Source organism: Trichomonas vaginalis, chromosome IV, assembly GCF_026262505.1.
Source record: "Trichomonas vaginalis G3 chromosome IV, whole genome shotgun sequence".
In the NCBI taxonomy this organism is placed as follows: Eukaryota; Parabasalia; order Trichomonadida; family Trichomonadidae; genus Trichomonas; species Trichomonas vaginalis.
The window spans coordinates 20078428-20104781 of record NC_067206.1 but is presented as its reverse complement, the minus strand read 5'-3'; the positions used below and the strand labels follow the sequence as shown (position 1 = coordinate 20104781).

The window sequence follows — 26354 nt, the reverse complement described above, 5'->3', positions numbered from 1 at the left end:
GGCAGGTAAGTTTGACAGACATGAACTATGGGAGAAGTATAAAGTCATACAAGACCCTCATACTTCTTTCAGAATTCATATCTACGCAAACAAAGTTCAAATTGTAAAAAGTCAATAAAAATAAAGAGTGCATCTACCCTACTTGTTTGAAGTTGTCAAAATACTCTGTTATTTTTTCCTTTAACAATGGCAAATCTTCTTTGAATGTAAGTATTGTACAACCTTTCATATCATAGTGTGTTTGAGGTAACGTATCTTGAACTATTTGTTTCACATCTTCATTTGGGGTCATTGAAATCGGTAAGTTTTCGCGATAGAACCAATTTCTGTCAGATTTGTAAATCTTAGCAAGGTCGTAAAAGCTTTTGTTGTTTCTTCTGACTAAATGCAACATAACCATATCTCTGTCTTCTTCATTTTCCATCTCTTCAGTATAAATCATATACTTATAGTTCTTTTCCTTTCCTTTTGGTACCGAACGTGGTATTCTTTTCTGAATGCTTTTGTCTTTTGCTTGAAGTTTCTTTTCCATCTCTTCACGTTCTTGTCTATGAATTTCGTCAAGAAGTCTGTAAATATTCCAAGCATAACGAGGCGAAGCCCACATTGCAACAGCATTTACAAGAAGTCTATGTACATAATATCCTCTCAAACCGTTTGGCAATTTTTCACGATTTTCATAGAGTTTTGGCGACTGGGGTTTTTCTCCCACTCGAGTTTTTGCGACTACGGGATTTCTCGTAGTCGAATTTTCAGCTTCATTTAATAGTTCAATAGTGTTTTGGTTCCTAAACCAGTCTTGTGGTTTCTTATTGTCGGGTGCAAAACATGCTGTCAAAATACTTTGCATTTGGTACATATCGTCTTTGACCGAACGAATGAGTCTCAATTGTTTGTTAAACTGTATGTACTCATATTCTTCATTTATAGCTTCATGGACTATAACTGTTGTTGTGTTCTCTGTTGTTGACATTACTGTCTTTACATACAAAATAAAAAAATAAATAAAAATAAAACTAACTTTATTTTTTCTGTCTTAAGGAAATTCATGATTTTTGTGCTGAATTCAATAAAAATATATTTTAGGTGAAGCCCACATTGCAACAGCATTTACAAGAAGTCTATGTACATAATATCCTTTCAAACCAGGAGCCAAATTCTTGCGATTTTCGTACGGAATCTCTTCCCTCGGTTTTCCGAGGGAAGCAATCATATGAGGAAATTCATGATTTTTGTGCTGAATTCAATAAAAATAATGTTTAGGTGAAGAGGTGAGATTTCACCTCTTTTTTCACCTTTTTTTCACCTGTTTTTTCACAAGCGTTTTACATGGTAAACGTTATTTTTGGAATTTTGTGAAAACTCAACGGTTTGACACAAGCCATATGCCATTTTACTCAGAATTTTGTTGCTGAATTCAATAAAAATATATTTTAGGTGAAGAGGTGAGATTTCACCTCTTTTTTCACCTAATTTTTCACCCCAGTTATTTTATAAGCGTTTTACATGAATTGTACGATGTATATTTGAAATCCTAAACAATTTCGTAGCTTCTATTTCTTCTTTTAGTACATCGAATGTTTTAACAATGCCGAAAGTTTCTTTATACTTCTTCTTGACGTCAGATAGAAGCAAATCGTCAGCAGTTGGATAGTTTTTGTTCAGAAATTCTAACATGTCCATTTTATTTTCTGCTGGCTTTTCTGCTTCTTTCTTTAAGTCTGCATAGTCGTTTCGCATTCTTTCTATCTCTTTGACGGAGTAGTTATATTTCCTCATTGCTGCTTTACATTTAGAACATTGCGGGTTCATTTTTGCGTTATATTCTGAAACCTTACCTGCTAAAACAACCAAGGCGTCAATGGTTTTCTTTAAATCTGAAGCAATTGGTTTTATCTGTTCATTCCATACCTTACCTCTTCTGTCTTTATCTCTTATCTGCCATACACATTTTGCAGCTAATGAAACAAAGTTGTCGTATGTCTTAAATTCTTCGGATTTGTAAAGGTCAGAAATATTTTTATAAACCATGTCGCAATCTTTGTCCATAACTTTATGGTTGCAATGAAAACCAAGGAATTCATAATTTACTTTACGTATGAATTTCTTAATTTCTACTGAGTCAGTTGCTTTGGCTTCAATTTCATCGAATTCAGGAATAGTGAATTTTTGTTGTTGGATTTCAGGCAATTTGGGTAAATGGTCAATAATGTCCTGCATTTCATAAAGATATTCTTCATTTTCTTCATCTTTCGCACTACAGTCTAAATTACTTGTTAAAAGTTCCTGCTTTATCTTCTGGATTTCTGTTTCGAAAGTAAATGAAGAAGGAATGAAGCTTTTCATCTCTACTAACATAGATGTTGGATTCATGACTAACGAGTTTGGTGCTGTTGTTTGAATTGTTGTTGTGCCGATTGTTGACATTTCTGTTCTTACATACAAAATAAAAAAAATAAATAAAAATAAAACTAACTTTATTTTTTATTTCGGGAAAATTCATGAAAATTCAAGAGGGTGAAAAAACAGGTGAAAAAAGAGGTGAAATCTCACCTCTTCACCTAAACATTATTTTTGTCTGATTTCAGCAACAAAATGAACGAGGTCAGGATGTATGTAAATACATTTGAATTCATTCATAACACCCTTTGTAAGCTCATAAAATGCTTGTTTTGAGGTCGAGCCACTTTTGGCTCCACCGTATTCTTTCAACCAAAACTCAAGAATTTCCTGCATGAATTTTGTATAAAAAGCAACCGCCGGAATTCAGACTGTTGCTATATTCTTCACAAAATGCCTTATAATACTCTTCCCAGGACTTATTTTCCAACAACTTTCTAAAGTCTTTCCTAAACTGACTGACTGACTGACGGCACAAAGTGGCTTAACGAAAACATTAATATATAAAATTCATGAAAATTCAAGAGGGTGAAAAAACAGGTGAAAAAAGAGGTGAAATCTCACCTCTTCACCTAAATTATATTTTTTGGTCCGGGAACAACTTTTTCTCAATTGGAGCTGTAGCATACTCTTTGCGTAAGCGGTTCAGACCTTCTTCGAAGTCTTGGTCTCTCTTGGACTGAGATTGGAATTGCTGGGGTGGAGCTTGCTGGAACATCCATGGGTTGGGGAAGTAAGGCATAGGCTGAGGAGGGTAGTTCGGGAAGCCTTGTGGTGGGTAGTAACCTTGAGGTGGAAATTGGTAGTAATTCGGAGGTCCTTGTTGGAACTGAGGTTGCTGTGGTTGCTGCTGGAGTTCTGCAGCTTTCGGTTCTTCTGGCTTTGGAAGGCATTCAGGAAGAGGAACGTCAGTCATCCGTTTGTGTCCTGTCGGAAGGAAGAACTTTTCCTGTCGGATGGAAGAACTTTTCCTGTCGGAAGAAAAAACTTTTCCTGTCGGAAGGAAAATTTTTTCTAAAGTTCGACCAAAAAGTTCTCAATTTTCGAAAATTTGAATGGTTTACGGACGGACAACTGGAAGAGTTCTTCCTGTCGGAAGGAAAATTTTTTCCAGTTGTCGGGAAAAATTTTTCCTGTCGGATGGAAGAACTTGGAATGCAAGAAAGACTTGACGAGGCAATTTACCTCATTGAACTTAACGAGCTTGTTAAAGACTTCCTCAGGCAGAATGTAAAAGGCAAGCTTGTTAACGGTTGGATAACGGGAAGGGCTGCCTTGAATCTCGAGACTTCGACTGGAATTCCAATTGAGGTACCAGAAGGCACTCCTTTCGACGACATAAAGCAAGCAAAGAAGGAAGTCATTATAAAGTTCTTTGCCAAGCGTCCTTGGATACTACTTCCAAACAGAGAGAGTCCAATTCCACGAATTATACAAATTCTCAGAGCACTGTTCCACTTCTCTGGTCAGCCGTTCTACATAACCTGTGAAGGCGACATCCAACCAGTTCAGTAAACATCTCATTTTAACTTCACTTTTTTAATGTTTTTTGTGAAAGTGTCAAAAATAAATTGTTTTCATGAGTTTTCTACGATGTTAGAAAAATGTTATTTTCTAATATCTTCACATTCAATACTTTTTCAGCACTTTTCCGTAGTTATATATGAAAGACAATTCGAGATAAAAGTCATAGTACAATGGAATAATATGTTGCACACCATTTGTTGTGAACCAAACTTGAAAGTCAGAGAAACTGTTACTAGGTGGTTCGTAGAATTTAGAAGCAAAGTCATAAAGGTCCTTACCAATACATAGAAAACTATTGTTGCTTGAACTGAAACTTGCATGACACATAACATTTTGAGGGTCAAACACGTTTCTATAAACCATCAAATCTGCTGGTGGAAGTATAAATTTAAATGGACCATCTGGTGGTAATGGTTCGTTCTGGTTTAGTAACCGAAGAAATTGTGCCCAAGAACGTTTGTCTACTTCCCAAAATAAAAACTCTGTATCTCTTGGAGGGTTAATTTCAATCTTTTGAAATGAAACGGTGGAGTTCATCTTGTCATATTCTAGTTTCAGATAGTATGTTCCATTTAGTAAAAAGTCGTATTTTTCTTGAAATTCCCAATAATATTTGTTCATTTGAGTTTGAAAGTCATCTAGAGTTTTCTCAAGACTTTCGTCTGAACGAACTGTAAAGATTCTCATTTCGTCAAATTTGTCTATTAGACCATCAGGACCTTTATACTGCCCATGAAAATATACTGCGAACATAAATGCGTTAGTTCTATTTGAAAACAAAACTCTTCTAAATCCTATTGCCTTTGCATCTGAAGGACTTTGAAGCCAACAATTGGATAGTCAAACCTGTATGCTCGGGATGAAATTTCTTCATCTGAAATAGTCCTACCAGCATTTGTAAAGATATAGTCTAACGGTTTTGTATCTGCTACTTTTGTTCTTTGTTTTTCAACCTGAAGCATTTAATATATGTAAAAATATATTGTTTTAAAATGGTATGCCATATAGCTTCTTGAATTTGTTAAGAAGTATTTGAACGTATTTTCCATCTGTATCTCTAGTGTTTACATAAGCAAACTCAGCGTACATTTCAAATAAAATAAAAAAAACGTCACTTTTTAAAAATAAATTTTTTATTTCATGCAATGTTTTATTTCTGTGCCGTCTTCAAGTATGCCCCAATATTTCCTTTTCGATATTACATGAACTTCGGAAAATACCTTATCTAGCTTAAAACAGCCCATCTTTTCACCGACTAAACCCGTTTCAATGAGTTTGTTATAGCCTTCTTCGTTCGTCATGAGTGCGTCAATGTTCTCATAGTAAACCTTCACTTTGGATTTGACTTCGGAGAAGAATTTGTTGTAGTTGTCAAGGACTGCTTTTGCGAACTGAGGGTAAGACCAATGTTCGACAATAGGTTTTAATGTGGTTACTAAGCCACTTTGACCTTGAGTGAATTCGTACTTCAAAACAAAAGGAGAAAACCTTTCAATAAAGTTGTCGACCTTCTCATAATGTTTACTCTTCATCTCTTGAGGTTTCTTAATGGAATATCCCCATGTCGAATTCATAAGCAATTTGAGTGTCATTGCAAGTTTGGGGTTTGAAGCTTTCCTAATATCATACAGTTGTTGTATGACTTTTCCAACTATATAGTTCCTTCCCGGGAACTCACCATCTTCGTTTGGAATTCCAGTCGGAATATATTGGACAAACCTCATGTATGCAGCGTTAAGGTCGACATAGTATATCTTTTCATCTGAGTCGAACTTGTCGCAACCAATTGGTCCAGTTTGTGGAAATTCAAGTGAGTCTCTTATCTTCTGAGAAACTTCTCCTGTTATCTCATAAACATCGTCGAAGCAACCTGTTTCATATAAAACCTTCTGACCTTACTCAGATGCTCTCCCAATACAATTTGACGTCAATTGGATGTCTCAATGGAAGTTTGTTTATAGCATCTTGAAGTTCTTGCAACCTCATTGGAAGTTCTTCTGGTTCAGGTTGGTATCCGAACAATCCAACTCCTTGTGGAATTGTGTACTTCTTTTGTACTAGAACTTTGTCTGGAACAACTTTTGGTCTTGCTAACAATGAAAAGTTTGTTTCGTCTTTTGGTACAAAAGTTTCTGTCAGCTTGTCATCTGGAATTGGTTCCAACAAACCTTTCTCGAAAAGAATGTTTACAGCTCTGACAATGTTGCACTTACTTTTACCAAAGAATGGGTTTGTAAGACTTTCGTTCAACATGAAGTGGTTGTGGACAATTACAATCTTCAACCATGGTAAGTCTTTGTCAACAACATAGTCGTCATGTGAAGAACCTTTAGCTGTAGGTATGTTGACTCGGATATTGACATTTGCCAACGGTGCAATTTTTGCCAATTGACCTCTGAGAATGTACCTTGTCTTCACACATGACTCAAGATACTTCATCTTCTCATCTGTAACAAGACCAGAGTTCCTGAGACATGTAAGAATACAAGGTTCATTGACAATTGTTTCAATTGAATTGTAAATTCCATACCTTGTCAAGTCAATGTCAGACTTATTTATGAAGGGGAAGTATCCAGCATGTTGTCTGACTGCTTGAGGGTTAGGTTGGTACCATTCGAACTTGACACTTGCAATTCCTTCAATTGCATTCAAAATGTCTGAGTCGGAGTCAACCATTTGTTCTCTCTTTGTAGTCTTGAAAGCGTCAAGAAGTTTTGCGGCTGTTTGTTCATTGCCATGTGCATAGTAAATGTGACCATCCAAATCTGTTATGGTCAATCTGAGATTGTGTCCTTTCTTATTTCCGTCTTGAATTGCAGCAAGTACTCCCATGAAGCCTTCTTTGTTCTTTCCTTCGTCAAAGTTTACTGTAAAGGTTCGACCAGATGTAATTTGACTTCTAACTTCACGATACTTTTCATATGCATATCTTGTTCTTTCCATGGGAGCATGTGCGTCTTCACCTTTTCCTTTTTTCCTTCTCAAAGGATGCAATTGTTCGTCATGTTTCCAGTAGAATCTGGCAAAGCCGTCGTGTCCTTCAACTTGAGGTTCACTAACATCGAAAGGCATGTCCATAAGACGTTCTTCTTCTAACCTCTCTAGTCTGTTTGGATAATTGGCACGTGCTGTTTCCAAATCCATTTCGTAGCGAAGACCAGACAATTTGTCATAGACTTTTATGGGTCTTCCCTTTCTATATTTAAAATTCTTCGAAACTCTCCAACCATATCTTTGTAACTCTGCTTTTATTCTAGCAGACTTTCTATCCATTCTATATGGGGGCATTTTTATAAAAATAAAAAAATATTTTTTTCTTTACTTTACATAACCGCCTGCTGCCATAAGTCTTTGACGCCAACCCATACCAGCTAATGAAGGTTGACTTGGTTTAGTTTGGAAACTAAACTTTGGTTTTGGTTTATCTTCAGTTTTTGGTTTTTCTTCTTCTATCGGTTTTTCGTCACTTTTCGGTTCCTCTGACTTTACTTCACTTGCAGGAACAGTTGTGTCGTCAACATCTTCATAAATATCATATGCCATTTGTTTTTGTTTTCCTTTCAACTTTTTGTGTTTGTTGTAAAGTTTAGAATATTTCGACTCTAAGTCAATGAGATGTTCTATAATGAACTGTTGGTCAGTGAAGTAAACTTTTCCATCTGTTGTCTTGAAAGCTCCTTCAGACTTCAATATTTTATTTGTGAGAGTCTGTTTCTTTTTTGAGATACTAGCCGTTCCATTTCTATGAAAAGTGACTTTATAGTTAGGGTTTGTATTTCCAGACCTGGCACTTTCTATTATTGAATTTTTCTCTTCATCTGTAAGTTCTTTGACAGATTTTGACAATGGTTCTGAACTTTTTGTTTGTGGTGTCAAATCTACCGTTTCAACTTCTTCGGTCATTTCATCTCAGTAAAAAATTTTAGTTTGGTTTGTTTTCAACTGGTTGTTTAGGTTTTTTAAGTCGGTCTAAAACTTCCTGAGGTATAGGAAGAACTTTACAAACACGTGGTGTAAATGCTGGAAGCCGACAAATCCATCTTGAACTCATTTGTCTCAATGCTGCATTGTTCATTTCATCTCAGTAAAAAATTTTACATTCCCCACGTTTGAGGCGGTTGCGGTTGGTTATTGTTTACCCATTGTTGTGCATGGTTATATCCTCTGTTAAAGAATCTTTCACCTTGGTCCATATAGTGTCCTGCTTGGTTATAGTAGTCATTTGCTTTGTTATAATAGTTTCCTGCTTGTCTTCCTACATTGTCCATCCATCCTTGAACTTTTCCTCTTGTTTCAGGATTTGGAATAAGATTTGTTGCATCTCGTGCTACATCCCAACCTTTCTGTACAGTTTGTATAATAGGTTGTGCTTTCTCTTTAAGTATACCTAATGTACTCAAAATCTTCCTTCCAATTCCAAATGCACCTCTGGCTATTGTTCCCACTGCGGGCAAAAATCTAGATGCGACTCCTGCTAATGCGCCAAATAAACCCATTTCTTACAGGGTAAAAAATGACGAATCCGAACAAGGACCCCTATGTTTCTAAGGCAACAAAGAAAGCACTCATGATAAAAATCTTTAGTTCAACACCAAATGCTTGGTTTATGGATATCTTGGAAAACATTCCGAGAGTTAGAACAGATGGACCTCCATACTGGTTAATATTTGTTGGTCAAAACACAAGATACTGTGAAGCCATACCATTATGGTTCAAAAATATTTTAGATGTGAAAACTGCTTTGACAATATTCGTTGACAAATACCATCCAACAAAACTGACATCTGACTGTGAAAGTTCTTTCAAATCAGATGATGTAAAAAACTATCTGCGTTCAAAAAATGTAAACCAATATTTCATTGTCGACCAAAACCATTCTGCTCTTGGTGTCATTGACGGTTGTATAAAAATGTTAAGAGACTTAAACCAACCACAAGGTGGTGAAGCAAATGAAATGTCATATGACGACAAATATAGACACTTCTCCATGGCAAAGATGAGACAAGTTTTAAATATTTACAATAACCGTAAACAAAAAGGTTTGGGAAACCACTCCCCCGAAGAAATGAAAAACAACCCTGACTTAGAGAAAGACTATATATTTAATAATTTAGTCAAAAGAGACAAACAAGAAAGAATGCCGGGCTTCAAACTTCAGAAAGGTGACAAAGTAAAAATAGAAATACCTAAACGCGACCCATATGAAAATACTATTGACTATGACAACAATGGGAATCGACAGGTACTCACATTCGTGTTCGTAAAAATAGAAGAAAGTATACAAGAGAATATTATGAAGTTTTAGGCAAACATGGCAAAATGTACACACTGCAAGCAGAAGATAAAACTACTATTGTCAGACCTCGTTTCAAACTTGTCAAAGTTCAAGGTGGTATACTTTCAAAGACAGTTCCTAACAAATATAAGACAACTCCTGACGAATATGCTAAAGAAGTTGAAAATGACGACTAAGCAATTCTATACCATGCGTAAACTGTCATGTAAGGTGGCATGTATTCTTTACTTTGTCCCGTTGTTTGCGTATATCCTGAAACGAAATGTGTATGGTTTCCTTCTCCCTGAGTGTCACTCCAGTAACAATTTATAGCAAACTTAACCTCGTCTTTAACATCATATCCTTTACCTTTTGTCATTCCTGACCAATCCCAATATCTATGACTATGCCAACCTGCTTGAGATGTACTTAAATCTATGTAGTGACTGTGTGCAGGTAAATTTTCACATGAAATCGTTTTACTTCCCCCTGTTTCCTTTGAAGAGTTTGCACAATACAAAAACCTGTCGAATATTTGTTCCCATGCACCAACACCAAACATTACTTGAGGACCTCTTGCATCCATAGATGTATAAATAGAACCTACTGGGTTCATTAAATCAAACATATGAGATATTATAGGATTGTCTCTTTTGAACTTAAAATATAGTGCAACTATTTCAGGTTTCTTCTGGTTTGTGTCAGAATATTTTTTATAATATAATCTTATGTTTTCAGGGTAGGTAAAATCTTGACTATAATATTTATTTCTGTCATCTGTATAATAATATACTATTCTCGTTTTTTCTATTGCATTATATCTTTTATATCTATAATAATCTAAATATAATGTTAGCTTTTGTTCATCTACATGTGGTGTTCTGTCGTCATCTCCATAGTCATAATAATGTGGTGCTGGAGCTGGGTCAGGCAATGTCATATCTGCCATTTCATAAACTCTTAAATATTTCTTTTGTTCGTCTCCATATAAGTTTAAGTAGCAGTTGTTGTCTAATGGAACTTTAACTTGTGTACCATCATTCTTTTTATAGCTTACATACATTTCATTGTTATTTTTCGGAATGAGTTTACACCGTGTACCATTTTTTAAGGACTGTACCAACTGCCATCTAAAATATTTATTTTCTTCATTGACAGAAAAGTCACCAACAATAGTTTCAATATTTTTTTGTTCCTATCAAACTTTGGTATATTTCATTGACATATGTTTTATCTGCTTTCTTTTCAAGGCTAACGTTTAAGTCTGTTATTTCAGAAGATGTATGTGTATGTCCAACGTCACTTTTCCTGTTTAAGGTTTCTTGTAAGTTTGTAATATCAGATATAGAATGTGTATGTCCAACGGCACTTTTCCTGTTTAAGGTTTCTTGTAAGTTTGTAATATTTGCAATGGTATGTGTATGTCCAACGGCACTTTTCCTGTTTAAGGTTTCTTGTAAGTTTGTAATATCAGATATAGAATGTGTATGAGTCTTATCTGCTTTTGTCTCTAATGTTTCCTTAAGACTTGGTATTTGGTTAATATAATGTATATGAGTCTTTTTAGAATATTCGTTTTCAGCTCTTGTCACTTCACTTGACATTTTATTGTCAACATATGTTTTGTCTGCTAGTTCAGGATGAGTATGTTCTTTTGTTGCATAAGCATTGTTAGCTCTTTCTTCTTCTTTTGCTATTGCATTGTCTACATATTCTTTGTCAGCTTTGTTGTCAACATCTGCTTTCAAAAGAAGTTCATTTATAGGTTTCTTGTTTAAAGTTCCTTTTGTTGGATTTATACAGACAGTATTGTTCTTATTGTCTTGAAATAGAAACTCATCTGTTATAGGGTTTAATGTCAGTTTTAAGTTTCCATCCTTCAATGACTCAGATATCTTAGAATAGTTTGAAAAGTTTGTTGTGTTCTTATTTAGAGCTTGCATAATGAGTTGTCGGTTGTGTTGTATTTCTCTCATAGACGCTGTTTCATTTGACATTTTTATTATAGATAAAATATGCTTCCAATAGAAAAAGAAAATTCTAGAGTTGCTACAACTAAACCATTAGATGAACTTTTTACTAATGTCGGTCAAAAGTTTGAGACAGATACCGTAAAGCATGAAGGCTATCGTTTTGACTACCCATTAAGATGGTTAAGAGACCCATCCGTCACAAAAGCTATTGGCTTTCGTAAGAATGAAGTTCATTTCAGAAGCCATACATGGTTTCCCATTTACGGTCGGTTTTGAAGTTCGATACTATAACAAAGAAAAACGTATGTATGAGAAATTTGAACAAGGAAAACTTTTACAAGTTAATTTGCTTATAAACTTAGAAACAACTCTTCAAGCTTTTCAAGAAAAAATAAACGATATCTATATTGAATATGCAAACCAGTTTAACATTGACGAAGGAGAATACCATCTCGATATTATTTATGACAGGAAAAATGCAACTGTTAAAATCAATAAAATAGAAGACCTTGGAGAAAACGTTTATATTTCTACAAAATATAACAACTTGGCATGGTATAGATTTATGAGGATGTTAAATCAGCCTGCAGCATATCCAGTACACCCGGACTATTATGAAGTCGAAAAACCTAATGGAACATATGAAAATATTTTCGACCCAGATGCTATTATTGTTCATGCTTCATTTTCTGGTGCGCAAAACTCTTTCTTATGTCTGATGAATGACTTTTACGAAAAACCTACAAAGTTATATGAACCGCCGAGTGGAAGTATTTCAGACTTTCAAGTATGGTTTACTACAGATGGAAGAAAAAGAATAATTCCATTATACCATGCGTTTTACTTAGAACTTAGTTTCATATACAACTACTATCGAACGATAAAATATAATTTTTTAATACGGTTGAGGTGTTGGATTTGGTTGCCAACTAGACTGTGGTGCAGGTTCAGGCTGTTGTATAACAGGAGCTTGTTCTTCTGGTTCAGGGTCTTTAGGTATAATACCAACAAACTGACCTACTCTTTTACCAATATTTTTGACACCGTTCCATACTCCTCTTCCGACAGATTTTATTCCATTCCATATACCTCTTCCAACTCTTCTGAAGAAGTTTCCAATACTACTGAAGAAACCCATTTTACTATATGTAAAAATCTAATGTCCACCTAGTCTCTTACGTTTCCTGTTGAGTTCCATAGCATTCTTTAACTGGAGCTCATACATTCTGTTTCTCCTCTGGTAGAAACATATTCTGGGTCAACTCCTGTGTTCGCGTCATCTGCATAAAGTTGTTTATATCCCACTTCAGGGTTTGTATAAAACTCTTTCCATCTCATATTTGCATACCATGGTGGCAAACCTAACGCAGCGTCATTTGACATGGCAGTTTGCATTTGTACATCTGTTGGCACTTGACCATAGTTTGCCATTGCAGTTTGTATTCTAACTTCATTTGGAATATTCTCTGGGTTTGGTTGTCCAGGTTGCTGTGCATTCGCTAAGTTCTGTGCGTCCATTTAATATTAGATAAAAATATCTCTTACGAGTACATATACTGAACATTTTGCAGGCATTGGTTCATCTTCATATTCTCTGTACTTTTCTGCCACGTCAAATAAATAAATGACACAATGGAAAAAACCTAAAACAAGTAGTCCTATTTCAAACCACATTTACTTACTAATAAAATTTCTTTATTGTGACACTTTCTCCGGTTTATAGGACCTCTCTCATATTCTATCTTGTCATATATAAACTCATAGTCATGTATGTCCTCTAACCATCTCATAACGGTTTCCAAACCACTTTTATCGGATGTAAAGTAAAAGCATGGATGGTTATGTATAACGTCTAAAGTTTCTAAAGAGTCTCTCAAAGTCCAGTCTACTTGGTATTGAAAATCCCATGTGTTATAGAACGGCGGGTCCACTATAAAGAAAACATTTTCCTTGTCTTTATATTTTTCATACAACTCTGTCCAATGACATCTCACAAACTCTATCTCATACCGAAATGGCTCGCCAAAAAGGTGACATTTTTGGCGCCAATAATTTGATTTTTCTGATTCTTTCTATTTAGATATATTTATTTAATATTCATATTCCTTTATATTGCCTCATATTATTTCCCATTTTTAATCATATTATACAAATCTTTAATAATTTTTAATGTTTTGAGCTTCAAAATCTTGTTCTAACTATTTTCATTCATATATCCTAGAAAAAATTAAAAAGTTTTTTAGAAATAAAAATGTTTGTATGTAAAGTATTGAAAATATTCTAGATGAGAAGACATTCTCCAGAAGAGATTGATATTGATTGGCTTTGTGAAGCCATCACAAAATCAAATAATGGAGTTAAGTTAACTGATATTTGCGCGAAAGCTAAAATAAATCATGAAGGCAGAGTTATATATAATCATACTATCTTAAAGTATTCCTAGAAATTTCCAAAATTAACCGAAATATAACTGTACAGAATTACTATTTTCGAGATAAAATTCATATGGAAATACTAATTCATAACGCTTTATGTTATATAAAATTTAATTTATAAAAATTTCAAAATAAATCAAATTTAACACAATGAATATAACTGCAATCGAGGTTTTTGACGATTGATTCTTACGAGAAGTTTTCCAAACTTTGAGTTAATGTCTTGACATTAACTCAAAGTTTGGAAGTCTAATAAGGGGAATTGTAGGCTATGAGGTACTGATTATATATCAGTGCCTCATAGCCTGCAATTCCCATTAGAAATCGGAGAAACTTTGTCCGCATAACTTATGATGCGGACAAAGTTTCTCCCATTTCTACTTAGAATGAAAGGGCAAGAGGTATATAGGTACACTATATATCTCTTGCCCTTTCCTTCTTACCTAAAGACTTCCAATCTTATTTTTTTTCCAATTTTTTCCCTAAATTTAAATCTTATATAATATAAATAAAATGCATAATATCAATCACAAAAATTAATGTTTATTTTTTTAATTAAAATTGCCGCGCAATTTAAGGTTTTCTGTCACTTTTTTGTTAGCCATTTCGGTACGAAACAGACATCTCACAAACTCTATACCCTCAATATATTTTTCTATGTCCTCTTTGAAAACATTTGTATAGTTAAGATATAAAACTTTTGACATAAGTGTTTCAATGTCATGAACTCTTATAGAACCACTATATAATAGTCTAGCAGATATACTATCCCAGTCTATATATTCTGCTTTTTTCAAAACCTCTCTCACAATATTTTTCTTATCTAATGGTATACGTTCCATCTTACCTATAGGTATCTTTTCTTTTAACTCTTTCAATATATTGTTTGTGTCTGGAATATGTTTGAGACGGTTCATATAGTTGTCGAAGTCATTGCATATAATCTTTGAGTCTGGGAATATTGTATGACATAAATGGGATATATAGAAACTTCCACCGAACAAATCTACAAATGTAAGACCATTCGGTAGTTTCTTAAGTTCTCTCAATATAATATCTTTACATCTACTCTTATTTCCAAAGAACGGTAACGGCGGTTTTGTAAAATTCATTTATATATAATAATAAAAATGTTTTTACCTGAAAAGTGACAGAAAAGTGACAAAACATGAAAACATATATAATTTGTGAAAAGCGACACATTATATAATGTTTTCGACCCAGAAGCAATGGAGGAGGAAGAAGAGGAGGAGGAAATACAAGACTCTATCCAAGAAGAGTCCTCCGAATTCACACCAGAAGACTAACAATTTTCCGAATAAAAACTTCATTTATACTAAACATCTTCAGGGCTAGAGGGCGCAACGCGCCTGGAAGCCCCACTCACCTGACCTGGTTAAATAAATAATAAAGATTTTTATTTTATATCAGTATTGAGAAGAAGTAACAGCTGAGACTTGGTAGACAACTTCTTTATGTCTAGAAAATTCTATCTTGCCTTTTATTTTTTTCTCGCTGTGAAACGTATTCGGTCATTTTTTTAAAAATTAATTTTTTGTTAGAGATAAGAGCTAAAACTTTGCAGACAACTCCCCCATGTCTAGCAAATTTAACATTCGTCTCCCATTTTGATATATTTGGTTTAGAATGTTCGAAAATGCGTAATATGGTCATTAATATTAATTGAAAAGAACCTTGAATTAATTCAATCTGATCTCACAATATATTTTAAATTACAAACTTTGTAGTTTGAATAGATAATTAGTATTAAACTCAAATAACTAGTTTATTTTTGAATAAAAATTATTTGAATTTATTCAATTTTGTGAATTTTCCTTCAAAAATCAAGTTTAAATATCTTATTTGCCATATAATTATAAATACAATGAAACATATTCGAAATTGAAAAGAATGACTTTTTCTGTTCTTTCAATCATTCAATTTGAATTTTGCAATATTGGAATTCTCATTAAAGAGCTATTAAAAACAACAAGCAATTTAACTTACATTCAAATTTATTTGTGTTATATTCAATCTTCTCAAAACTTATAATTTTCGGCTATAGCATAATTATATGCTATATAATATAATAAACCTATAATAGTATCATTCTTTCAATTATTTGAAGAGAAAACCGAAAAAATCTATTTTCGGTCTATAACATAAAGAAGAATTTATGCAATTCAATTGATTATTCGAACAATAATTGAATTAATTGAATCCCTCGTACAAAATGCATTTGCATTTTTGTATGTGATAAGCTTCATATTACACCTTTACACAAAATTTACAAACCATTCTGTCAAAATTTCAATCATTATTTTTTTTACGTAATTTGAAAATGTTATTTTTAATCAATATGTGACATGTTTTACTAATTATTTTTTTCCGTTTACAAATATTCTGATAATTATCGGGTTTGTTTTTGAATTGAAATAAATTCAAATGTCCAAGAATAGATCTGAGAAACTTTATCTCGGATCATTAAAAAGGAAAACTAATGCGGAAATAGACATTCAAAAGAAGCAAGAGCAAATGAGGTGGGAACAATCATTAAATGCACAGCATAAATTAGCTTATCATCCTCCTCAAAGAATTTCCTATTCAAGAACAGTATCATCGAGATTAGCATTGTTGCCAAATTCAACTCTTTGTATGCCTTCTCGATCAAAACATGGGAGAAGAGAGGCAGGAATTAGAAAATCAAATTCTTTTGTTCCGACTGAATCAATGACACGAACACTCAAGGAATTAAAAGAAACCCAAAAGAAAAATGATCCAGCTTTCAGATCAATGAACAATTTGCCTCCAATAATTAATGAGAATATACAAATACAGCCATTCTCGCCAATATCAGCTACTGTTGCTCAAATGGAGCGTCTTAATATTATATGAATGTTTTTATTTAATTTATCATGTAAAAAATGCATATATTGATTTGTAATATTTATTATCTTGATGCTAAGAAAGAATATGATTTATTTGAGGGAAGACTTTGCAATTCCCATACTACTATATTCCTTCCAAGAGAAACCTGGGGCCCTGGTGTAATGCACCAGGACCCGATGCCTCTGGCAACAAGGAGAAAAGACAAATGTTGCCAGATGTTTGCAAAACATTTCGGGTACGACGTTGTTGGAACTTATGAATCTAATTCAATCTTTCAAAAAACTTGGTAGATCCTAATTCAATATTTCAATAAGCTTCGTGAAATCTAATTCAATCTTTGTAAAAACCCGGCAGAAGATTATAATTATAGGGCGTGTGGGCAATTTTAACGACATTTTTTAACGCGATACGAGCGTAAGTCCATAGAATGTGTTTTGAGGGAAACTATAAAAATCCAAAATAGAGGTAAGTGCGCCATTATTACCTGCGAAGTTACATGGAATAAATCGAAGAGTAAGTACAAGATGATCTTGCATTTTTCCAAGTAAATGAAATTTATTAAAATTAAGATGATAATATTCATTTATAGTATGTGTATGATGTGTTTTCAAAATTTCTTCAAATAAAATGCAATGATAATTTTTGAATAATTTTTTTCTTGTGTATATTTCATTTTTTATTAGTGAAAATATCATTACATCAATAAGGAAAGCACAATCCAAATTCATATTAGTTAAATTAATCTACAACCAAAAGCCCGCCAAATTTGAATTAAACACGTTTTTTGATAAAAGTGTCATTTATGATTGTTGCATTTAGGGATAGTAGCCAATTTCGGTACCAATCTTGAAAATGCCTCGCCATGCCCGCAACATGGAAGAGAAGTATTGGTCTGATATTGAACTATCAATCAATGCAAACTGAATCACCTTGTCATGTTGCTCCACAGATACAGCAGTCTGAGTCCCTCGCTTGGTCATGTTGCTCCACAGATACAGCAGTCTGAGTCCCTCGCTTGGTCATGTTGCTCCACAGATACAGCAGTCTGAGTCCCTCGCTTGGTCATGTTGCTCCACAGATACAGCAGTCTGAGTCCCTCGCTTGGTCATATCACACCAGATAAATAAAAGTTCAGCTTCACAATACTTACCTGCTCTATTATATGATTTTTTCCAACTATCATATGTTAGTTGTTGTATTGAAGTTGAGTATGAAAGAATAATGTTGCAAGATTTCTCACCAAATAAAAAATCATTAAAGAACATTTTATTCTTTGAAAATGTATTTATGTTGAAAATAATGGAAGATGTTATTCTTGTTAGTTAGTTTACGAAGTTCTTTTGGAAGAAATTTGTTGAATATCTTTATTTTGAATGGGAATGAACTTAGGAAATTCACCACGAGCTCTTGAATAGGCAGAATTGTAATGGATGATTAGCTATGATGGGATTATACGATGTTGGTTTGTTCTAGAATGATTAAAAAGTTTTCAGGTAATGTGCTGATGCATTACAAAAGATGGAAATTATTTAAATAATAACATAGTTTAATAATATTCAATTTAACTGATTAAATATTTGAAAAATTATCTAATTAGGATTTTTTTAGTTTGAAAAATTAATTTTAGGCATAGTGTATAAAATAAAAAGCATCTACCGTGTCAGAAAATCGAAAAGTTTTCCAAAAAAATCATAAATTTCAAATTTAGAAATAAAAATTGGTACTTTTTAATATGTAAAATAAGAAAATGTATTTTTTTTGAAAAATTTAGATAGAGTAGTTCTCTTTGTATCTAAGAGGAGTGAATTTTTTTTCTTTAACAAGATCTGGAAACGAACAGTTGAAATTTATTTTATCAATATCAGGAGGAAAAGTTAAGATTCAATATGGGATTGGTTGGGTGTAAGGTAGAGGAACTATTGTGTGATAGTTGATGCTTAGAGTTGAAATTGAAGGAAAATAAAACGATAAAAATAAAATGAATACTACGATGGACCCGTCAGTAATAGGTAGTGAAGAGAATAAATCATCCTTACCTCAGACAAAAAGTCATCCTTACCTCAGTCATTGACTCATCCTTACCTCAGTCATTGACTCATCCTTACCTCAGTCATTGACTCATCCTTACCTCAGTCATTGACTCATCCTTACCTCAGTCATTGACTCATCCTTACCTCAGTCATTGACTCATCCTTACCTCAGTCATTGACTCATCCTTACCTCAGTCATTGACTCATCCTTACCTCAGTCATTGACTCATCCTTACCTCAGTCATTGACTCATCCTTACCTCAGTCATTGACTCATCCTTACCTCAGTCATTGACTCATCCTTACCTCAGTCATTGACTAATCCTTACCTCAGTCATTGACTCATCCTTACCTCAGTCATTGACTCATCCTTACCTCAGTCATTGACTAATCCTTACCTCAGTCATTGACTCATCCTTACCTCAGTCATTGACTCATCCTTACCTCAGTCATTGACTCATCCTTACCTCAGTCATTGACTCATCCTTACCTCAGTCATTGACTCATCCTTACCTCAGTCATTGACTCATCCTTACCTCAGTCATTGACTCATCCTTACCTCAGTCATTGACTCATCCTTACCTCAGTCTTTCTCTTTGACATCCAACACTCAGTCTCTCTCTTTGACATGCAACACTCAGTCTCTCTCAGAGACATCCAACACTCAGTCTCTCTCTTTGACATCCAACACTCAGTCTCTCTCTTTGACATGCAACACTCAGTCTCTCTCAGAGACATCCAACACTCAGTCTCTCTCAGAGACATCCAACACTCAGTCTCTCTTTGACATCCTACACTTAGTCTCTCTCTTTGACATCCAACACTCAGTCTCTCTTTGACATCCAACACTATAATTTCTTATATATATTCCCTACGCATTCACATCACATTCTTCCTAATCATTTATTAAAATTTTTCCCTTTTTTCTAAATTTTAAATCTTTTTAATTATATATTTTTTTGATTCATTTCCTTATATTTTTAAATATTTTTATCTCTCTGTATTTCAGTTTAAAATCCGTTTATTATTTCAAATTCGCTTATGGCCCAGACTCCTAAGGACATGGTTCCTGATGAGACCCGCGAGCCTTTTTTTGTTGAAGAACCAAAAATCGAAGCAATTGATCCTTTCAAGTATATTAACTGTACCAACTACCTAGATTTGAACACAATTTCCATATTACTCAAAGAAATCGAAAAAAACATACTGGCTTACACACACACCGATATTGCTCAAGCTCTTAGTGTTGCCGGAATTTCTTATGAGCAATTTCAAAAAATTCCTTGCTTTGTTTATATCAACTATTTCTCCAATCTTGCCATAAAAAGGCTTGATCTTTTGGAGATCATTATTTATACATACATTACAATATGGGAGTGTAATGATATGAAAATCTTTATTGACAATAATTTTGCTTTTTTTCTTTATGTGGTCGATAAATACTTAGACTTCCAGACAATTCAACAATGCAGTTTCTATAATTTGAAAGGTAGATCAAACATAAAAGATGATGTAAAAACAAATAAGCAAATGATTAATATATTATATGAAGATTTAATTACATGTTATCCATATAAATCGACAGCCAATCTAATATTACATCTTCTAAATGATGATACTACATATAACTTTTCGAATGTTGACTTTCGATTTCTTGATGATCACTTGCATATCGCTCATTTAGCTTTGCATTTCTCTGCCACAAATGTATTCAATCAGTTTGCACAGGGCATCAAAGATAAAAACTTTAATAATTATGTTAAAATTTACAATGGATCTTATTTCGACTTTGATCTTTTGAATGATGGAACTGTGCCCAAATGGATTTTGGCAGGATCAAACTGTGTCAATGCTAATATGCTTCCATTTTTGATTTCAACTCATGATTACATCGGATTTCTAAAACAAAATAATCTGAATGAAAGAAGAATTCAAGGGCAAGTATTACTTAACTGTGCAAAATATAATGAATTCCTTATTTTTCGTACATTTTGAAATAAGGATACCGCAAAAAGCTGTATCAAACACATAACAACGGCATCTGGCTTAGAAGCATTTTATCTAGAGACAGTGTATAAAATGTTAGATATAAATTTTCTTAACAAATTATATGATACAGAATCATCGAATTATATTGGACTATATTCAAGGCTTTTATTTTTCGAATGCAATTCCAAAATACCTTATAAAATCAAAAATTTTGAGCTCACTGTTAACAAAAATAAATTATTGAATCCATTTCAAGTATACGAATTTTTAAGTTATTTACCGTCATTTTTGGAGATCAAAAATGCATCGGTTAAAGATCCTAAAACGGATTTATTTCGATACAGGATAGTATACAATTTTAAATATATAAAGGAAAGCTTAATTACCTCAACAAACAAAAAAACATTATTTGATATTGTCCTTGTTAAAGGGAATTTATTTTCAATTCAATTAAAAAATCTCCCTGAAGGCATGATGATTGACGAAGATTCATATCTTAAAATTCACAAATCAATTTTGCCATCCCCACAAACCAAAAATAAATTTCGTACGAAGTTAATTAAATATAATATAATTGACCGGCCAGAAACAGAAGACGAAAGAGATATTTATGATGAGTTAAAAACCCTTCCAGGACGTGTGCGAGTTCATTATTGTGATGATAATGAAACATATCAAATGTTTTGTCAAGGACATAGAGTCGAATGGGTCTCTTGGGTATCACCAATATCTGCGCAATTGCTTATGAATCCGAACTGCAAAATTCAATTGATTGAGGTCGACGCTACCTTCCCAATTGTAGATTATATTTTAATAGTCCCTCAAATAGTTATTTATAATACAGGGATTCCTATGGGCTTCTATGTTGGTCCATCCGAAAACGCAGAAGCTTACAAACTGTTTTTTGCCTCTTTAGAAAAATCTGGTGTTACAATCGAAAGAATCAGAGAAATTCCATTCCTTGGTGATTTAGGAACTGAAATTAAAAAGTTTGCAAAAGATAAAGAATTAATCATATGGGCTTGTATACGCCATGTGCTAAATCTACTGTCTGAGGGAAGCATGGTGGATGGCATGATCGAGGATACAATCAGAGCCATAAGGCAAGAGGATTATGAAGCGAAGGCTATTCAATATACTCAATTACTCGAAGAATGGCATAATGAAGGTGCGATTTCATCGAATGCCATTCAAAAATATAACAAATTTTGCATTAATAAAAAAGGAAAATTCTGCTTGTGTTTTAGGGAATGCCTTATTGGCCCATCCAATCATGCCGAAAGTTTCCATTTGCAATATCAAAAAATCTTAGAAAAATTTTCGGCAGGAAAATTTGATTTCAAGCTGATGATTCATCTCCTTTCAGATTATATAATGCAGAGAGAAAAGGATGTACCGAAAATTGTAAATATAAATGTTAGTCGAGAACTAAGCAACCAAAAGAAATATGCAAAACAGCTCTTGAATGTTCATCCTACATGCGGACAATGGTGCATTGATCAGGAATTGATTCTTAAGAATAAGTTCGGTGTTAAATTTCCATGCATTCACGAAATTAAGAAAGACACTACTATTTCTCAACTAACATTGCCTCCTTGCATAGGATTATTTGAAATCGAAAGAAATGAAGCACAAAATCAATTTAAAGTATCTAACAAGTCAAATCCTAAAAATTCGAATCAAAATGATCAACAAACACAAATAAAAACAAGAGGAATGAATTATGATTTTTCATTGATGGATAGTATAGAAACCAGTGCAGCCGATGATATGATGGTTGCTTTAATTGCAAAACTTTATAGGATTTATAATATATCCATTATGCAAGATCATTATATCAACAAATTGTTAATAATTTCAAGGGATTTTTAGACGCCGAGGATAAATTACATTTCGTCCTTGAACTTGAAGATGATGAAAATTTTCAGAGCATTTTAGCATCTACAAGAAAAGATTACGAAGCATATAAGAATAATAAATCATTAAATTAAAGTATTTGTTTGAAATTATTGTTGGATTTAAAAGATAGACTGAGTGTTGGATGTCTCTGAGAGACTGAGTGTTGGATGTCTCTGAGAGACTGAGTGTTGGATGTCAAAGAGAGACTGAGTGTTGGATGTCTCTGAGAGACTGAGTGTTGGATGTCAAAGAGAGACTGAGTGTTGGATGTCAAAGAGAGACTGAGTGTTGGATGTCTCTGAGAGAGACTGAGTGTTGGATATCCGTCTCTTATTATATAATTATTTCACATATTAATTAATTTATACCCACGAATAAAATCTTTGATAATTCAATGAATACTTGTCCAGTGATTCTGAATCTACACCGGCCAGAGATTCATATTTCGTTGCCAAATCGCGAAAATATTCATTAGTGACAAAGTTATATCTATAATAATATTGAACTAAAATATGGTTTTGAAAATTTAATATAATAAAATCATTTTGAATTTAAATGTAAAGTTCTGGTAAGGAGTTAAATTAAGAAAGTTAGGGAGAAAATTTCACATACATTGAAGTAAATATATGTTATTGCAAGATGTAGGATGAGTCTATGACTGAGGTAAGGATGAGTCAATGACTGAGGTAAGGATGAGTCAATGACTGAGGTAAGGATTAGTCAATGACTGAGGTAAGGATGAGTCAATGACTGAGGTAAGGATGAGTCAATGACTGAGGTAAGGATGAGTCAATGACTGAGGTAAGGATGAGTCAATGACTGAGGTAAGGATGAGTCAATGACTGAGGTAAGGATGAGTCAATGACTGAGGTAAGGATGAGTCAATGACTGAGGTAAGGATGAGTCAATGACTGAGGTAAGGATGAGTCAATGACTGAGGTAAGGATGAGTCAATGACTGAGGTAAGGATGAGTCAATGACTGAGGTAAGGATGAGTCAATGACTGAGGTAAGGATGAGTCAATGACTGAGGTAAGGATGAGTCAATGACTGAGGTAAGGATGAGTCAATGACTGAGGTAAGGATGAGTCAATGACTGAGGTAAGGATGAGTCAATGACTGAGGTAAGGATGAGTCAATGACTGAGGTAAGGATGAGTCAATGACTGAGGTAAGGATGAGTCAATGACTGAGGTAAGGATGAGTCAATGACTGAGGTAAGGATGAGTCAATGACTGAGGTAAGGATGAGTCAATGACTGAGGTAAGGATGAGTCAATGACTGAGGTAAGGATGAGTCAATGACTTACGTAAAGATCATTCCATTCCAAATATATCACAACACCTACACCTTACACAACACACAAATCATCTCCAAATTTCTTTTCAGAACTTCTTTTAAATTAGCATTTTTCAATCAACAAACATCCCTTCTTTTGCCCGCACAAAAGGTTTCAGATGTTATCTTGTTCCAGAAACTCATGAAATAAAGTTCTAAATGAAAATCCACGGAATGAGCTTGTTCAATAGCATTATCAATAAAAAGAAATATATGGTATTGCCCGCACAATACCAAAAGATTCCATTTTGTAATGAATGATTACTATGATCCAAGGATGGTTCCGTAGACTTGAAAAATTTAAATTGGAGGTTTAATTCAAATTTGGCGGGCTTTTGGTTGTAGATTAATTTAACTAATATGAATTTGGATTGTGCTTTCCTTATTGATGTAATGATATTTTCACTAATAAAAAATGAAATATACACAAGAAAAAAATTATTCAAAAATTATCATTGCATTTTATTTGAAGAAATTTTGAAAACACATCATACACATACTATAAATGAATATTATCATCTTAATTTTAATAAATTTCATTTACTTGGAAAAATGCAAGATCATCTTGTACTTACTCTTCGATTTATTCCATGTAACTTCGCAGGTAATAATGGCGCACTTACCTCTATTTTGGATTTTTATAGTTTCCCTCAAAACACATTCTATGGACTTACGCTCGTATCGCGTTAAAAAATGTCGTTAAAATTGCCCACACGCCAAAAATTATCATTTTGAATAAAAAAATTAGTACATTTAATACATTTTTACTCTATAATGAGTATTATTCATATAATTTATATCTAAAATGTTTTGACTGTTTGCATGAATTGCAATTAATTTGTTATTAATGAATGATTTAATAAATCTAAGTAATTATTTTGAATTTTAGTCAATATTTGTAAATTGATTCCAATATTTGGGTGAATTATAGTATATTATTGAGAATTTGAATTGCTTTGAGGGTAATATCAGTTTAAATATAGAATTGAATTTCAATTGGATATAATAAGTGTTTATTGATTTATTTTTAACGGTGTTAGTTAATAAATTTCAATATCTGATTATATGCTATGGTTTTTCCTCTTACAAATCCCTTTTATCAAAAGATTAATTACAAAACTTCATTAAAATATCAAATTTACCTAGAAAAAATAATGTAATAACTAAAAATAGTTACGATTACTCGATAGGAAAATTCCAAAAAATTAAGAAAATCTTGATTGTCAAAACTTTTCTAACAAAATTATTAATATTTTTTTTAAATTTTCTAAAAAATGTGAAATTTGAATCAACCCGAATCAAAAAAATTTTACCATAAATGTGCGCTTTTGTTAATTTGATACACGTTGAACGAATAAATTCGTATTTTTTTTAAAAATTGTAATATTTGAACTTAACTTTGTTTATTTGCATCAATATTGACATAAATAATTAGTTTGGTAGTAAATGAGAGATATGTACCTCATTTTTGTTCAATGAATCTCTAGAGATTCTTATAACAAATTCATCGATACACTGAAATTAGGATTTTAATAGCAAAATTCTACTTTTCACTACATATTTACATTATTACATCAGCAATATGTCTAATCAAAAACACATTTCTCGTAAACGTTTTCAAATTCATAAATTGAAACGAATCCTTTCGAAAAAGAACTACTTTTATTTTGTGATGTGTTTTATGAGTCTGAGCTATTTTTTGAGAAAATATAATTTATATCGAAAAAAAGTTTGTCCATTTGTACTCATTTTGTTATAGATATCTTATATTAATATATACTTTTTATTTATATAATAAAAGACGTGTGTTTACTATTTATATTTTGAAATTCTATGAGAAAAAAGGTGACATTTTCCAGAGAGAATTTTGATCGAGCGAATTTTGTGTGTGAGTGTGATAAGATTGAGATCACAGCTGAATTTAATATATCACTATATATACTAGTATGCAATCATATGCTATAAATGTGTAGGATCAATATCCACAGAGATATAAATGTGTTTTTGTGATGAAAAAAGGCAATTATCGGGCGTCTAAAAACAATTATTGTGAGTTATGTGAATGAGCTATATATATGAAGTATATGTATGAAATATAGGAAACATTATATAGTATAAAATATTATATAGCACCGTTCCTGACAGCACCGCCTGGTGCTGTGGAACGTGCACAACTAAAAAGTACAAAGGAGTTATTTAAAACCGATATAAATGGTCTTCATAATGTATTATTTGTTTAGAGCTCTGTGGAAATTTCGCATAATATCATGAGATTCGCTCAAACTCAGATTTTGCTCATTCATATATAGGATGATTACACATATTATATACTATCATATTACACAATTTAAATTGATATTAAAATATTATTCACTGAGTAGGGTTTTAATAATATATATTGGCTGCATTAAAATTAAATATTAATTAATGAGTCAAGAATAGTTGAAAAAAAATACAGAAAAAATATTTTTTTAAAAAAAAATAAAATAAAATAAAATAAAAAAATTAAAAAGAATTAAAAAGAGAGAGATTTATAAGAATATAAACGTTAATTTATCAAAACAAACAATTTATTAAACAAAATACAAAGTTGTTTCATGAA

General features: G+C 32.9%; 14 protein-coding genes and 4 pseudogenes across 18 annotated transcripts, besides 4 other annotated features; 5 read left to right on the top strand and 13 right to left on the bottom strand.

The window, feature by feature from the left end:
* Positions 1 to 10764: part of a mobile genetic element that runs on past the window's edge.
* TVAGG3_0133220 (KilA, N-terminal/APSES-type HTH, DNA-binding family) lies at positions 134 to 973 on the bottom strand (the record flags this gene model as incomplete). Its single annotated transcript, XM_001299212.1, has 1 exon — positions 134 to 973. One exon carries the CDS (start codon positions 971 to 973, stop codon positions 134 to 136), a length of 840 nt encoding a protein of 279 aa, XP_001299213.1.
* TVAGG3_0133210 (organellar and viral DNA polymerase type B) lies at positions 1492 to 2427 on the bottom strand (the record flags this gene model as incomplete). Its single annotated transcript, XM_001299211.1, has 1 exon — positions 1492 to 2427. The coding sequence occupies one exon, from the start codon at positions 2425 to 2427 to the stop codon at positions 1492 to 1494; it is 936 nt and encodes a 311-aa protein (XP_001299212.1).
* Positions 2978 to 3316, bottom strand: TVAGG3_0133200 (uncharacterized protein; the record flags this gene model as incomplete). Its single annotated transcript, XM_051224018.1, has 1 exon — positions 2978 to 3316. The coding sequence occupies one exon, from the start codon at positions 3314 to 3316 to the stop codon at positions 2978 to 2980; it is 339 nt and encodes a 112-aa protein (XP_051109004.1).
* TVAGG3_0133190 (uncharacterized protein) lies at positions 3541 to 3915 on the top strand (the record flags this gene model as incomplete). Its single annotated transcript, XM_051224017.1, has 1 exon — positions 3541 to 3915. One exon carries the CDS (start codon positions 3541 to 3543, stop codon positions 3913 to 3915), a length of 375 nt encoding a protein of 124 aa, XP_051109003.1.
* On the bottom strand, positions 4030 to 4889 carry TVAGG3_0133180 (annotated as a pseudogene). Its single transcript has one exon. A coding segment is annotated over exon 1 (860 nt).
* TVAGG3_0133170 (DNA/RNA polymerases family) lies at positions 5061 to 5519 on the bottom strand (the record flags this gene model as incomplete). Its single annotated transcript, XM_051224016.1, has 1 exon — positions 5061 to 5519. One exon carries the CDS (start codon positions 5517 to 5519, stop codon positions 5061 to 5063), a length of 459 nt encoding a protein of 152 aa, XP_051109002.1.
* On the bottom strand, positions 5909 to 6870 carry TVAGG3_0133160 (uncharacterized protein; the record flags this gene model as incomplete). The annotated part of the gene is made up of 1 exon (XM_051224015.1): positions 5909 to 6870. A coding segment is annotated over one exon (962 nt), but the record flags the coding sequence as incomplete, so codon positions are not given.
* Positions 7246 to 7830, bottom strand: TVAGG3_0133150 (phage tail repeat-like family; the record flags this gene model as incomplete). The annotated part of the gene is made up of 1 exon (XM_051224014.1): positions 7246 to 7830. One exon carries the CDS (start codon positions 7828 to 7830, stop codon positions 7246 to 7248), a length of 585 nt encoding a protein of 194 aa, XP_051109000.1.
* TVAGG3_0133140 (uncharacterized protein) lies at positions 7850 to 8002 on the bottom strand (the record flags this gene model as incomplete). Its single annotated transcript, XM_051224013.1, has 1 exon — positions 7850 to 8002. The coding sequence occupies one exon, from the start codon at positions 8000 to 8002 to the stop codon at positions 7850 to 7852; it is 153 nt and encodes a 50-aa protein (XP_051108999.1).
* TVAGG3_0133130 (uncharacterized protein) lies at positions 8022 to 8423 on the bottom strand (the record flags this gene model as incomplete). Its single annotated transcript, XM_051224012.1, has 1 exon — positions 8022 to 8423. The coding sequence occupies one exon, from the start codon at positions 8421 to 8423 to the stop codon at positions 8022 to 8024; it is 402 nt and encodes a 133-aa protein (XP_051108998.1).
* TVAGG3_0133120 lies at positions 8495 to 9336 on the top strand (annotated as a pseudogene). Its single transcript has one exon. A coding segment is annotated over exon 1 (842 nt).
* Positions 9396 to 9788, bottom strand: TVAGG3_0133110 (phage tail repeat-like family; the record flags this gene model as incomplete). The annotated part of the gene is made up of 1 exon (XM_051224011.1): positions 9396 to 9788. One exon carries the CDS (start codon positions 9786 to 9788, stop codon positions 9396 to 9398), a length of 393 nt encoding a protein of 130 aa, XP_051108997.1.
* A 715-nt stretch (positions 10765 to 11479) lies between the features above and the next one.
* Positions 11480 to 12066, top strand: TVAGG3_0133090 (uncharacterized protein; the record flags this gene model as incomplete). Its single annotated transcript, XM_051224010.1, has 1 exon — positions 11480 to 12066. A coding segment is annotated over one exon (587 nt), but the record flags the coding sequence as incomplete, so codon positions are not given.
* Positions 12067 to 12109: 43 nt separating this feature from the next.
* Positions 12110 to 12313, bottom strand: TVAGG3_0133080 (uncharacterized protein; the record flags this gene model as incomplete). Its single annotated transcript, XM_051224009.1, has 1 exon — positions 12110 to 12313. A coding segment is annotated over one exon (204 nt), but the record flags the coding sequence as incomplete, so codon positions are not given.
* Positions 12314 to 12331: 18 nt separating this feature from the next.
* On the bottom strand, positions 12332 to 12693 carry TVAGG3_0133070 (annotated as a pseudogene). The gene has a single exon. A coding segment is annotated over exon 1 (362 nt).
* A 1149-nt stretch (positions 12694 to 13842) lies between these two features.
* Positions 13843 to 14049: a mobile genetic element.
* A 193-nt stretch (positions 14050 to 14242) lies between these two features.
* TVAGG3_0133050 (phage tail repeat-like family) lies at positions 14243 to 14722 on the bottom strand (the record flags this gene model as incomplete). Its single annotated transcript, XM_051224008.1, has 1 exon — positions 14243 to 14722. A coding segment is annotated over one exon (480 nt), but the record flags the coding sequence as incomplete, so codon positions are not given.
* Positions 14723 to 15054: 332 nt separating this feature from the next.
* Positions 15055 to 15771: a mobile genetic element.
* Positions 15055 to 15771: a terminal%2Cinverted (terminal inverted repeat of Banshee-A1 transposon ID:TVAGG3_0133040).
* Positions 15772 to 16055: 284 nt separating this feature from the next.
* TVAGG3_0133030 (uncharacterized protein) lies at positions 16056 to 16505 on the top strand (the record flags this gene model as incomplete). The annotated part of the gene is made up of 1 exon (XM_001320514.1): positions 16056 to 16505. One exon carries the CDS (start codon positions 16056 to 16058, stop codon positions 16503 to 16505), a length of 450 nt encoding a protein of 149 aa, XP_001320549.1.
* Positions 16506 to 21369: 4864 nt separating this feature from the next.
* Positions 21370 to 22475, top strand: TVAGG3_0133020 (annotated as a pseudogene). Its single transcript has one exon. A coding segment is annotated over exon 1 (1106 nt).
* Positions 22476 to 26354: the final 3879 nt, after the last annotated feature.